General features: G+C 39.0%; 1 protein-coding gene across 3 annotated transcripts; it reads left to right on the top strand.

The window, feature by feature from the left end:
* The first annotated feature begins 1,093 nt into the window (after positions 1-1,093).
* Positions 1,094-13,609, top strand: LOC107598339 (cytoplasmic polyadenylation element-binding protein 4). 3 transcript variants are annotated; one of them, XM_016289647.1, is made up of 10 exons: positions 1,094-1,170; positions 2,004-3,184; positions 4,427-4,517; positions 10,450-10,473; positions 10,737-10,913; positions 11,011-11,100; positions 11,350-11,468; positions 11,654-11,768; positions 12,021-12,202; positions 13,269-13,609. In XM_016289647.1, the coding sequence occupies exons 2-10, from the start codon at positions 2,066-2,068 to the stop codon at positions 13,494-13,496; spliced, it is 2,145 nt and encodes a 714-aa protein (XP_016145133.1). In that variant the 5' UTR covers positions 1,094-1,170; positions 2,004-2,065; the 3' UTR covers positions 13,497-13,609. The 3 variants fall into 3 exon arrangements, with proteins under 3 accessions (XP_016145133.1, XP_016145135.1, XP_016145134.1); XM_016289648.1 differs by lacking the exon at positions 1,094-1,170 and adding an exon at positions 1,203-1,605; XM_016289649.1 differs by lacking the exon at positions 10,450-10,473.
* Positions 13,610-14,432: the final 823 nt, after the last annotated feature.

A 14,432-nucleotide genomic window follows, 5' to 3' on the forward strand; every position in this document is an offset into this window, starting at 1 on the left:
TGCATTTTAAATACAGCGGATTCATGTGTGTCTGTTTATGGCTGCTTTGATTTGCATCTTTAAATACATGGCATGAAAGCCTTGCATGCAAGAGCAATTAAAATATACTCAGACTAACTGCTATTGCTTAATTTGTGGAAAACGGTATGCTATTTGAAATGTTTTGTATATTAACATACTGTATATGCAAGTGGTTAACTTTGGACAAAGCATGAAAGCTTGATTTTATCTATTCCCATTTCAGTAGACAGACCAAATATGTCAGTTCTCCTTCAGATGAATCATTAGTCAGTGTACAACAAACACTAAATGAGACCTATACACAAAAATGAATTGCTTAAAACAGATCCATCCAGTGGATGTCATACATCATGTTTTTAATCCAATGCTGCAGAGAAATGGATTGATTTTGATCTGGTCCAGGCATGAATAGTCAAGCGCTAAAACTCGATTACAGGCTGAAAATAGTAGCAGCTTACTTTAATGGGATTGCAGGCTGCAGTGAGCACTAGAACTGGCCTACTGAAGGCATCCCAGAGACTCCAAACCCATCATTAAAAAGATATAGATTGTGTCTGGCCATATGTAAAAGCAGCGTGCAGACTGAATGAATGTGAAGAAAAACCAGGCAGGAAACTGTGGACCATCATCAGATATTTCTCTTTCAAATGTAGATTTTTCATAGCCTGCTCTCAGAGGAAGCTGTGAAGCATGCATTTTCCAAGACCAAGAAAAGGCTCAAGCTCATATAAACATCTCACACTTCATTATTTGTTTAATACACATTTAATAATCACAAAGAAGCTGCTTTTTCAATGGTAGAATACACATGTAGGTTCATTACTGGCACTTGCCATATTATTTCGAAATATTATTTATTATTATGCATCTTATAGTTTAGGGGAATTTGATCTAAAAGGCAGTGTAGACAGCAAATATTGAAACATGGTATTTACATTCACCCTTCTCTGTGTGACAGAAAGTAACTGGTTGAGAAAGAGGTGTGGTTGCGATTCTCTTGGCCAATCAAATGCCGCGTAGACTCGAACCTGGGCGGAGATTCTACTATACAAGGGCGGGGTTAAAGACGGAAGTTCAACCCGATTGGTCGGTCGATTGCAACACTCACAAACCATGGTCATCTGCAGACTGTCCTTGCAACTTGGAAACGTAAGAAAACCTGTGTCATTCTCAGTGTAGATTCTGGCAATCTTTAGCAAAAACATCCAAAACGGGTCGCGCGTAAATTGTTGTCCGACAACGATGCGTGATCGTTTTCAATCGCTGTCTTGATTGTAACGCCGACTGCGGTGCACGGTGTCATTAAGCAACCAGAACACGAACGCTGTCGTTTGCAGCGTGAGATCTGAAATAATCTAGCGTTGCATGTGAAGCAAATGTATCAGAAATTCACCGAGTAGCGTTCGGCATCACAACCGTAGGATTTAATCGACGCGTCAATGTAAATTTGAGGATTTTTATGGTCAAATTCGGACCGAAGGGCACACTACCCCTATCGCACATAGACTGAAACGCCATCAACATTTTCCTGTATTGAAATGGTTGAGAGAGAGGAGGTCATTGCTGAAATAAGGAAGAACGCCGGTAGGTCAATTGCATTTTCTTGAAACATTTGCGATGACAATGCTTTGGAAATGCGTGCGTGAAAATCCTCCATCATCGGCCGTGCGGAATTATTAGATAAGGTGGCCTGTGTCATGATTGTTAAAGACGACACCGTTTTTGCTTAGAAGGAATATTGTCGATGAAATCAACGGTGCACTGCCTACGGCGTTTCTCCTTGCACCATATTTTCTCATTACGATTGAGAGCAAAGTGCATACATCCATGATAGAATGCATGATGGGTGTAAGTGTAAAAATGAATAGAGCATGCCTATAAGAATGTATTCTGGTATAATGGTTGGATGATTTGATTCATTAGCTGTTTAGTATTCTGAGTATTTTCCATTTCTCTCTCTTTCTCACACACACACACACAAGGGTATTAAAAGAAACTGAGGGAATTACACACAAGTGAAGATCTACTCGATTAGGCTACATAAATGGGGGATTACGGCTTTCTGGTTAAAAACAACGCTGCAAACAAATCAGTTTTTCCGGTAAGAATTCATCCACACCTGCAGCATCCGGTTCACCACCAGACAGCACCTCCAAGCCCCCCGGCTTTCGTCGGCAGCAACAACACTACCAATGGTGGAAGTGTTGGGTCTGCTTGGCTTTTCCCAGCTGTGACGACCCACTCTAACATGCAAGATGATATTTTGGAGTCCGAGACGTCCAAGGCTCCGCAACCGCAACAAGAAAGTCAGGAAGGACAAGACAAGCAGGCTCTCTCTCCGCCAGGTCACCAAGAAGCACCAGGAATCATATCGGAGTTGGACAACACCATGCCAGAGGAGAACCAGCTGGAGAAAGGGGCCATGGAGAACGCTAACGGAAAAGAGGCATTGCGGCTTGAATCTCCAGTGTTGTCAGGGTTTGACTATCAGGAGACGTCTGGTATTGGTACTTTAGCACAGTCTAGTAGCTCTTCTTCGTCGTCCCTTACTGGCTTCAGCAGCTGGTCCACTGCTATACCCCCCAACCCTTCCACCTTGATCGAAGAGGTTGGCTTTTTCAATCAGGCTGCTACTACTAACAATGCTCCTCCTCCGCTGCTATTTCAAAGTTTCTCTCATCACACCAGTACAGGATTCGGGGGGAACTTCTCCCACCAGATAGGGCCTCTATCTCAGCACCATCCATCTCCTCATCCTCACTTCCAGCACACTCATAATCAGCACCGCAGGTCCTCGGCCAGCCCCCATCAACCGCCATTCTCCCACCGCAGTGCTGCTTTCAACCAGTTGCCCCATTTGGGGAACAACCTAAGCAAGCCTCCTTCCCCCTGGGGGAGCTATCAGAGCTCCTCGTCCACCCCATCTTCTACTTCATGGAGCCCAGGTGGAGGGTATGGAGGCTGGGGAAGCTCTCAGGGACGGGAGTATCGCCGAGGGCTGAACGGAGGGGTCAATCCCCTCAACTCGATCTCTCCTTTAAAGAAGTCTTTCCCAAATAACCAAACCCCAACACAGAAGTATCCCCGCAACAACTCTGGCTTCAACACTAAACCCTGGATGGAGGATACCATAAACCGCAACGATAGCATCTTTCCTTTTCAGGTAACTCCAACTCCTAATTATTAGCTATTGATTAATTTAATAGAGGAGCATTTTGTTTAGGGGTAATAAGGTTACAAAGGTGTGTGTGTTTATTGGGGCTGGGATGAAAACACCATTTAAAAAAAAAAAATTTCTCTCTCCATTTGCTCCCTTTGGCCTAACCTAATCTGATAGTGACAAAGTACTCATGTGGCATGCTTGTTAGATAAATGTGATGGATCAAAGCTCAGATGAGTAATGCGGTGCTGTCGCTCCACTTCTGCAAGCTGTGAATGTCACCGATATAAAAAGACATGGATGAGTGAGTCAAAATCAGGGGATGGCACAGGCAACAGGAGGAGAACTGGAAAGTCTGATACTCTTATATAACCACCAATTATCAGTTATTCCAGATATTAGCATTCACTGATACTAGGGACTTTTCCGAATTTAGTCAAAGAGGCTATTCTTATTGCTTCTGAATCTATCATGGATTCGATAACAGTGGAAGACCAGCCGATGATTTGATTAACAAAACCTTCCGATTTGAATTTGAGTACCTTTAGAACATAATTGCTTATCTAGCAATTATTTGTAGTACTGTATCTAATTATTTTGGTAACTGTCTGATTTGATTATTACCAGCGAGTCTGAACTGCATTATGCGCACAGTGAGATTATGTTCTTGTTTGAACCACAGTGGTAACTCACTGTTTCACATGCTCAGTGTGTCCTCCCTGTTCGGTTTGTAGCCTAATACCAAGAACAAACCTTGTATTGTGTTTGCAAGGCTTTTTCCTCTTGGTAAGCAGAGGCCTGTTGTGCTGCGACACCCAAGGGTAATGGATAAAGGCTATGAAGGCACTCTAAATCAGGTGACTACAGACTCCATGTAAATTTTTGGATTGCGACGCATGGGTCCCTTTGCAAGAAAACGGACACAGAGAATAACCTCTTTTCTTTAGGTTTGTAGCCTTAGGGAGCCTTGTTGTATTCATTTATTGGTGTAGATATCAAGTGCCCAACTGTGTGAGCCTCTGTATGTTAATGTGTGCCCTAGTTAAAAGTTTGGACGGGTGGGGTGACCGATATCATCTGCATTTTTACTGTTGCTGATATTCAAATTCAAAACAAAATTGTGCATGCGAACAGCTTCCAAAACTGTTGATATCACTTAAAGAGAACTTTGTCTGCATTGCTTGATAAAACACATTTAAGACAGAATGATGGGGTCTAATCACATCTCCCTTGTTGTTTTTGCAGGAGCGCAGTCGGTCCTTTGATGGTTTCAGCATGCACTCTCTAGAGAACTCTCTGATCGACATCATGAGAGCCGAGCAGGATTCCTTGAAAGGTACATTATTCACGGTCATCAATTGCAAATCCTGCCTCACATCAGTATTAAGTAATATATTAAGTATCTTTTAGAAGTAAAAATCACCAAATCTTAGTATTAAACATCATTTAGAAACCGTAGACAAGGCATTTTCAATTGTTCAATAAATTTTCTCTGCTAATTTATACTTTGAGTTTATGACTCCGTTTTGAAAGCAAATATTTAATATAGCATATTTAATTGTGTGGCTATGAATTTAAATGTATTATATTAAGAAAAAATGTATGGCTTTTTTTTTTTAACAAAATAACCTGAAATACCAAAATAATAGTATTGGTTTACTTTGCTTTGATGCTTCTTATGTTTGCTGCACTACAAATAATGCATGTATTGTCTTTGTTGTTGTTGTTTTATGCCCCTTTGATATTTCAGTTTAAAATCTCTGTTGAATTGGTTATTAAAATCTGGATTCCCTGACCAGTATGTTGTAATCTCAACATCAACCATTAGTTTCAGTGTATCATTTGCCATCTTTGTTGCCTCGGTGCCTATGTTGCATCAGATCTGCAATATGCAATTTTTGCATTGTATACGCTGCATTATAATGCTTGATTTTGTTGTGAAGAAAAATCATCTGACTTATCAAAATAAGTTGACATTTCGACTCCTCGTCGCATAGGGACGCCAAAACGTTCCTAAGGGGTGGGGCCAATTTGACTAAAATGGCTATAACTCTTGAACGGAGTGAGATATCTTCACCATACTCGGTACACGTGTGTAAGAGCTCAATCTTTGGTCAAATAAAAAAAACAACTGGGTGGCGCTATAAGATGGAAAAAAACATACAAATGGCTGTAACTTAGCAACTGTTGGTCCAATTGACTTGAAAATTGGTATGCAGTGTCTTTGTCCAAAGTGGCACAAGTGTCTATGAGGACATTCACGTATAAAAAAAAAAAACATGGCCGCCATTGGCCAAACAAGTTTAAGTGCCTATTAGACCAGGTTAACGGAGGTTGATCGAAACGAAACTCAGTGGGCATGTTCGTCTCATGGCCCTAAAGGTCTGTAAGAATTTTGAAAGAAGTCGGCCACTGGGGGGGTGAAATTGTTTTTTCAAGTGCATAAATGATTGTATATTGCACGATTTTTCACACATACATTCAAAGTTCATATCATTTGTTAGATCTCCTCATCCTGAGCAACTTTGCCTCAAGAACCACTACGGTCAATCAAATTAATTAATTATTCTCAATTATGCAAACTAGTCCTAGGTTTTTCGCTCCATCTCGATCAAACTACTGCAGCGCAATTCTCTGAACTCTCTAGATCAATAATTATCAAAAAAATTGAAATAGAATTTTGTCCTTTGATAAGCTATAACGGGGTCATTTAGAAAAGGGGCGTGGCCAAATATATCCAAAAGCCTATAAAACCTAAACGAAAACTGAAAACTGTATGAACCTTTGTGAAGGCATGTGTTAGATGACTCTTAGAAAGCATGCAAAGTTTCATAAAGATTGGACTATAGGTGGCGCTATAACAGTTAAAAAGGCCTCAAAAACACATTTCAATTGTAAATGACCTTAAATTGTAAAATAAAGGTCATATATTCACACACACACTAGATCTTCATATCATATGATAGATCTCCTCATAATGAGCAACTTTGCCTCAAGAACCATTGCGGTCAATCAAATCGTTCATTAAATAATCTCAATTATGTTAAAAATCTACTTTTGCAAACTAGTCTTAGGTATTTCGCTCCATCTCAATCAAACCACTGCAGCACAATTCTCTGGACTCTCTAGGTCAATAATTATCAAAAAAAATTTGAATTTTGTCCTTTGGGTAGCTATAATGAAGTCAATTTTAAAGGGCGTGGCCAAATATACCCAAAAGCCTATAAAACCTAAATTAAAACTCAAAACTTTACGAAACTTGGTGAAACCATGTGACGGATGACTCTTAACAAGCACGCACAGTTTCATTGAGATCAGATCATAGGTGGCGCTATAACAGTTAAAAAGTCCTCAAACACTATTTCTACAGTAAATGACCTCAAATTGCAATAAAATGTTCATATATTCACATATACACTAGATCTTCATATGTTAGATCTCCTCATTTTGAACAGCTTTGCCTCTAGCATCAGTGCTGTCAATCAAACTGTTCTTTAAAGAGCAGGTCATGGTTTTTTTTTTTTTTTTTTTTTTTAAGTGTCCTAATATTGTGTTTGAGTCCCCTACAACAGGTTTAAATGCATCTAAGGTCAGAAAACACTGTACTTTTCCCAGAATATACATTTATGCATAGTCATTTGTCCATGATTTCGAAACGGTTTGTTCGATCTGTCTGTCTGTAATAAGTCTGTAAACCCCTCCCTTCCATAAGCCTACTCTGCTCTGATTGGTCAGCTGGCCAAGCCTGTTGTGATTGGCACAAAGAGGAGCGCTTGAGCAAGTTAGCAAGTGCTACCTTCTGTGTTGCCAAGTCTGCAGTTGTTTTTGATGTCGCGGGTTGTAGCAACCCCAATAATGTCATTTAGGCACTGGAATGCGAATTTACCAGGGGAACCCTGACTGAAAGCATCTATTTTACACCCCAGAACGCGATTTTTAAAGGGGGACCACCCTCGAAAGACGATTGGGCTAGTTTTGAGTAGCAATTGGGCGGGTTTTGTTGTGACAACCTGGTAACCCTAGCATGCACCTTTACATAAAACAATAATATAGTGCTCCAATCAGTTCTTAAAATAATGAAATAAAACCATTTTGTTTAACACTTATGCAAGTGAATCGTGCCCACAGCTAAAGTTTAGCTGCTAAACTGTAAACACTATCAAAACAATAATGGTGGATATGCTAGCCGAGTGCTAACGTGACTAACTGATGAAACGATACAGTTTGAAAACCAAAATGTGTCTACTGTAATGTCTGAAGAATGACAGACAAAAGATGCTCAGTGTCTTAACCTTTAATAATACAGCAGAACAGCTGTATCACATGCGCACCAGCCTAAATAACTGTCTATCTCTACCGGGTCTTTTACTCTCTGCATTAACCCTATAACTACAAACGGCACTTTCACAATGATTATAAAGTCTGTGCGCTACACTACATTCTTTATTATTAAACAAAGTAATTGGAACAACGACAGTCTACATTAATCGACACATTCTTAGGAAATAGTGGGTTCACAGCGAATTATCAGAACCATTTCAGTAAAACGGTAATATTGTGCTTTACCTGGAAACCTAAAAAAAAACTGATATTTTGAGCACTCAATTGAAAATGTACACGCAATGTATCAATCGTACTTACAGGTTGTGGTTCAGAGACGCTTGTTGGTCCAAATAAAGAAGATTAGAAGCCAAAAAGATAAAAGGCAATATTAGAGAAGCAGTCCTCGGTAAAATGACAAGCACAACAAAAGGTTCGAATTGTATTGCTGTGGAACACAGCATCTTCTCGACACCGAGAGTGTTCATATTTCGCAGGCAGGCAGGGATTATGCTAATGTGTTACCCAGTGACGTAGATCGGTAACGGGCAGAAGATTCAAAAATATAACGACTCGTTAAGGCGATTCTGAGTCGACTTTCTTTTGAGAGACAATATCTTTATTTATCATGCACTTGTTTTGATTAACAACTTTGCCGACTGTTTACATTGAAGGATAGCAACCTTACAAACGGCAAAAGAGTTTTTTCGAAAACCCATATGGCCTGCTCTAAGTATTTGAGATTATTAAAAAAAACTACTATTGTGAACTAACTCAAAATCAATAAAATCAGTGCAGTACTATTCTCTAGACTCTCTAGGCCAATAATTATTAAAAAAATTTAACATTTGCATTTGGACAGTTATAACATGGTCATTTTATAGTATGTTCTTTACATTAGTGCATACCCAAAAAATCCTATAAGAAAGCCCACAACTTCTCAATACTGTGTAAAATTATGCATAAATCTAAATATCTATATCTAAATCTGCAACAAAATGTGTGTGCATGCATGTCTGTGTATGTGTGCATGTAAGCATGCTTTTTGAGTATTAATATAATAGTTTAACCATTTAATTTCTGTGTGCGAGCGAGCGAGCCTATTCTCTATTTTGGATGTGTGTTACTGTCAGCCATACATCCAGGTTGGCCTAGACCCTAAAAGCATACCACCTTAAAGGCCTTTAAGTGCTTGAACCCCGGTAATCGCTGCTTGCAGCTATATTTAGTTAATTTGCATAGCACATTTAAAAACAACTAGAGTTGGCTTTCCATTAAAATGACATTCCATCAGCCTAAATAACAAAAATCCCCCAAATTATAAAACACCCAATAAATATACAATTCAAATACAATCTACCGTAAGTCTTCCGTCATGGTCACCTCATTAATTGCTTATCTTGTTCTCTTTCTAAGGCTGGCAGACTGCCAACTAGCCTATGTCAAAGCATTTTAATTAAATCATAAAGTGATTATTCAGTGCGTTTGCCTCGTTATTTTTATCCAAAGTGCATACTGAAGGCCATGTGACCCAAAAAAGCAACTTGGTGTCAGAGCAGATTCAAGTTCAGCTTAAGTGATGCATATCACAAGAGGCCGAAAATCATGGTTTCATTCAGGCTATTCAAAAAAAACTTCTTAAGTCTAATAAAACTATACCAAATTTCCCCCAAACTCCAAAATATGTCAAAAATATGTAACTGATGTTATTTCCATTCATCGCAACAGATGTGACAAATGCATACTGTGCCCCATACTAATGTTTTCCTGCATTTGAGTAACACGTATACAACCCTGCTTTCCAAGTTTGGATTTGGAATCTGTTACAGCTTAGTGATTTATAGATGCCACAGGATGAGTGTTTCAGAAAGCACAGTCACAGAATAAGTTGAAAGAAGGGGCATGGAGATGCTCTCCCAATATATCACCTAAGCTCCCTTCAGGATTTGAAGGCTAATCTAGGACAAACACTGGAGAGTTGGACATGCAGTTTCTGCACAGACCTGGTTTGGTTATTTTCACATACTATAGTTGCATAATGTACGCTACTTAAAAAAACAAAAACAAAACATTAATAATGCTTAATAATATAGGATTTAATAAAGTATATGTTTGAAAAGCACAAATGTGGTAAACCAGATGATTTCATGGTTTGTTTGTTCTGCGTGAAGTGGGTTACAGTATGCTCTCCAATACTTTTGGACTTGGATATGTGTTATTGTGCATTTAATACAAATATCATCCATTTTACACTTCTTAAGTCTAATAAAACTATACCAAATTTCCCCCAAACTCCAAAATATGTCAAAAATATGTAACTGATGTTATTTCCATTCATCGCAACAGATGTGACAAATGCATACTGTGCCCCATACTAATGTTTTCTTGCATTTGAGTAACACGTATACAACCCTGCTTTCCAAGTTTGGATTTGGAATCTGTTACAGCTTAGTGATTTATAGATGCCACAGGATGAGTGTTTCAGAAAGCACAGCCACAGAATAAGTTGAAAGAAGGGGCATGGAGATGCTCTCCCAATATATCACCTAAGCTCCCTTCAGGATTTGAAGGCTAATCTAGGACAAACACTGGAGAGTTGGACATGCAGTTTCTGCACAGACCTGGTTTGGTTATTTTCACATACTATAGTTGCATAATGTACGCTACTTAAAAAAACAAAACATTAATAATGCTTAATAATATAGGATTTAATAAAGTATATGTTTGAAAAGCACAAATGTGGTAAACCAGATGATTTCATGGTTTGCTTGTTCTGCGTGAAGTGGGTTACGGTATGCTCTCCAATACTTTTGGACTTGGATATGTGTTATTGTGCATTTAATACAAATATCATCCATTTTACCAGTAGTGCTTTAAATCATTTGATGGCATCTGATAGAATTTTCTAACACCTTGCTTAAGTTTATTCTGTTTTATTTCACATGCAGCGAGGAATTACGGGAGGCGACGAGGTAAAGATCTCAGAAGTGTCTGTCGGTTCATGTCATTTCAAGTTACAACATGCTTTTGTGTTAATTTGTGTTGTTTGGTTGCCAGGCTAGGTTTTTGTACTCTGTTGTGTTTAGAAACTTTGCACTCTCATTGTATTCAAATGAAGAAGCATGTTAATTGCTACTCTACAAAATATATAGCTGCTTTTCATTGCATATAAATGCTTGTTAGGTGACTTCAGCATCAGTGCCACTAAATGGCCTTTGGGGCTATTGTGTGACAGGTCACTCATCGTTGTTTCCCATGGAGGATGAGCGGACTTATGGAGAGGATGACCGGTCTGATCAGAGTCTGGGAGGACTGGGCTCACCACACAGTTTCCCTCACCAAAATGGCGAACGCATTGAGCGCTATTCTCGCAAGGTCTTTGTTGGTGGTCTACCTCCGGACATAGATGAAGGTACTAAAGCATAAACAAGCGTTTCTTTCCGGGTTTTTTAAAAATGTGCATCAACCACAATAAACACGTTGTATGTATTTTTAAAAAAAAAATTCAGACGAGATCACTGCCAGTTTCCGACGCTTTGGACATTTGTTTGTGGACTGGCCTCACAAAGCAGAAAGCAAATCATATTTTCCACCGAAAGGTGAGTTTGAAAGTCATTTGTACGGATGTTTATTAAGAAATGAGTCATGCGGATATCAGCTTCTCTCATTTCAGCGGATGAATTTTGCATTCCTACATAGGTGAGTATATAGCACGCCCATTGTTTAAAGCGGAGCTCCAGATGAATATCATCAGTGGGGCCTGAGCAAAGGCTACAGGTCAAGGTTATTGAAAGTGACTGCTGGTTGCTTCTTGCATGAATACCTTCAATGCACCCGTTGTCCTGCAGGTTATGCGTTCCTTCTGTTTCAAGACGAGAGCTCGGTCCAGGCACTGATAGACGCTTGTATGGAAGAGGATGGGAAGCTCTATCTCTGTGTCTCTAGTCCTACAATCAAAGACAAGCCAGTAAGATATTAAAATGCTGTATGTCTGCTGTTCCTGTGACTTTGCAAGTTGTGAGAACGCAGTAGAGCATTTTAAAGTTAAATATAAACCTGAAAGTTGAAAATGTTTCTACTAAATCCCACCTGTGTTTGCTGTATGGCACATGACAAGCTAGTGATTCTCTTATGTTCACTGTGTGTCTTCAGGTCCAGATACGACCCTGGAATTTGAACGACAGTGACTTTGTGATGGATGGCTCTCAGCCCCTTGACCCCAGAAAAACAATCTTTGTTGGGGGAGTTCCACGACCTCTACGAGCTGGTTTGTTTGGCTTTCAGATATTACCTTGATCAAACATTGTTTTTATTTTGTTGCCACCGTAAGCACGGGGAGGTGTTTTTTTTTTTTTTTTTTTGGACATTATTTACAGTGTGTAGTAACAATCATCCAGTACATTTTCTCTGAATAAATGCTTGTTGCATGATGCAATTAATGTTTTGAGTGTTTTTGGAAAAAAAAAAAAAAATATATATATATATATATTTTTTAAATTGACGTGTTACCCCATGACAGTGGAGCTCGCAATGATTATGGACAGACTGTACGGCGGGGTGTGCTATGCTGGCATTGACACTGACCCTGAGCTGAAGTATCCTAAAGGGGCTGGACGAGTGGCCTTCTCCAATCAGCAGAGCTACATTGCTGCCATCAGCGCTCGCTTTGTGCAGCTGCAACACGGAGAGATCGATAAACGGGTGAGAGTGGTGGTTGGATCTTTGAACTGTGTAGTTTATGCAAACTGATATAGTAAGTCTTTTTTTTTCTATGCTTTGCTGGACAAAGTTCTTTAGCTTTCCATATATGCAATATTAGCACCACCTACTGCAGAGCCAGCAGTAATTTTATATGGCCCTCTGACTGAATCTCTGCACTGCCTGATTGTTCTTGTAAACAGTCTAGTTTTTTCGCAATTTAAGCGTTGAAACTTTTTTTTTTTTTTTTAAATAGCCAGTTCCTTTTTGAAGGAGTTTGTCTGGACCCTAAACTTGGACTATTAGACTATTTTCTATATTCACAGTTTGTGTTTTCACATAGTGTGTGTGTGGCATTTTTAGTCTTTTTAATACCTTTTTTTTTTTTTAAAGGATTAGTTCACCCAAAAAATTAAATTCTGTTATAAATTATTCACCCTCATGTCGTTCCAAACCCGGAAGTCCTCTGTTCATCTTCGGAACACAAATTAAGATATTATCCTGAATGTAAACAACGCAGATTACGTTGTAATCTGAAATGGCGGAAATCTGAGGGACAAGAATTGCTGAATAAATTATTGGTTTCTTTGTGCACAAAAAGAATTCTCGTAGCTTCGTAAAATTACGGTTGAACCCCTGATGTCACATGGATTATTTTACCGATCTCCTTGCTACGTTTCTGGACCTTGATCGAGGTAATTACATTGTGTCTATAGAGGGTCAGAGAGCTCTCAGAATGCATCAAAAATATCTTAATCTGTGTTCCGAAGATGAATAAAGGTCTTCCGGGTTTGGAACAACATGAGGGTGAGTAATTAATGACAGAATTTTCATTTTCGTGTGAACTATCCCTTTAAGACCTGCACAAGTAAAATTAATATTTTGGGTGGAAGCCCACCTAAAGTTTTCATATGGATAGTTTTTTTTTTTTTTTATATGGACAAGGAAGTAGAGCTCTGATTTACTGTATATTACAATAAAGTCAGATTAAATTGTTTCTGGCCCTTGTTCTTCATGGTCAGCCTGTCTTAACAACATGTGCTAAGCTAAAAGTGTCTACTCTTCCCAGGTGGAAGTGAAGCCATATGTACTGGATGACCAGCTGTGTGATGAGTGTCAGGGCACGCGTTGTGGGGGCAAGTTCGCTCCGTTCTTCTGTGCTAATGTCACTTGTCTTCAGTACTACTGTGAATACTGCTGGGCAGCCATTCACTCGCGTGCCGGACGGGAGTTTCACAAGCCTCTAGTGAAGGAGGGAGGAGACCGGCCTCGCCACATCTCCTTCCGCTGGAACTGATCGGGAGGTCAAGGCTGTGCTATTCATTCATATACATGCACTTTTCATTTTGCTAAGTCCTTTTTATTTAGAGTTCTTTTTTAAGTCTGAACTTGTATTTATTCTTGAGTTTTTAATTTTATTTTTTTTTGCAGAAGAGAATGCTAAAAGAAAATGGTGTAATCCTGATTTTTGTTGAAAAGCTACATTGGTGCGCATGAAGACTTGAATGCATTAGATTTAAAAAAAATATATAGCTGTTTAGCCTGACTTGACTCTGAATTACTGTTCTATTTTTATTCTCTCGGAGCCTCATCTTTTGTTTGTAATGGGTCACATTTTCACTTTAAACTGTTGAAGGCTACACACAAAGAGGCTGGAAACGTAAGGGTTCGAGCCTCGTTCATATGACTTTAATGTTGAGGTTTGACTAATCTTAAATGGTTGCATGGCAAATGTGGATTCACAGTTACTCCTTCAACAAAATGCACAGTAACGACTAACAAGAGACCACAAGCTATTGTATGAGTGACTTAAAATGACATTCTGGAATGGATTATATGGACTGGTTTTAACATTTAAGGCAAATCTTTGTGATTAAGTGAAAAAAAGATTTATAATATTAAAATCCTTTAGAGGTTCTCATTCTAACAATGCTCAGACACTGTAAGATTACTATTCAACTGCTTCCAAGTTACCTATAACTTAATTAAGCGTAAGATCTGAGGCAAGGCTAACGGACGACAACAACTGAGAACAGCAGTGATGCAGGATCCAGTTTTTAGGTCAGGCAAACCAAAGATGAGCCATAGAGATGTCTTACTGTCTGTGACACAATGAAGATTATATATATATGATGGAAAGCTTAAATTTAATTGGTTTGATGGGTTAAAAAATAATGAAATCTATTAACTTAAGTATTTATGATTCTTGTAATGGTTATGGCAGTAACTTTGG

Source organism: Sinocyclocheilus grahami, unplaced genomic scaffold (assembly GCF_001515645.1).
Source record: "Sinocyclocheilus grahami isolate Dianchi unplaced genomic scaffold, SAMN03320097.WGS_v1.1 scaffold250.1, whole genome shotgun sequence".
In the NCBI taxonomy this organism is placed as follows: domain Eukaryota; kingdom Metazoa; phylum Chordata; class Actinopteri; order Cypriniformes; family Cyprinidae; genus Sinocyclocheilus; species Sinocyclocheilus grahami.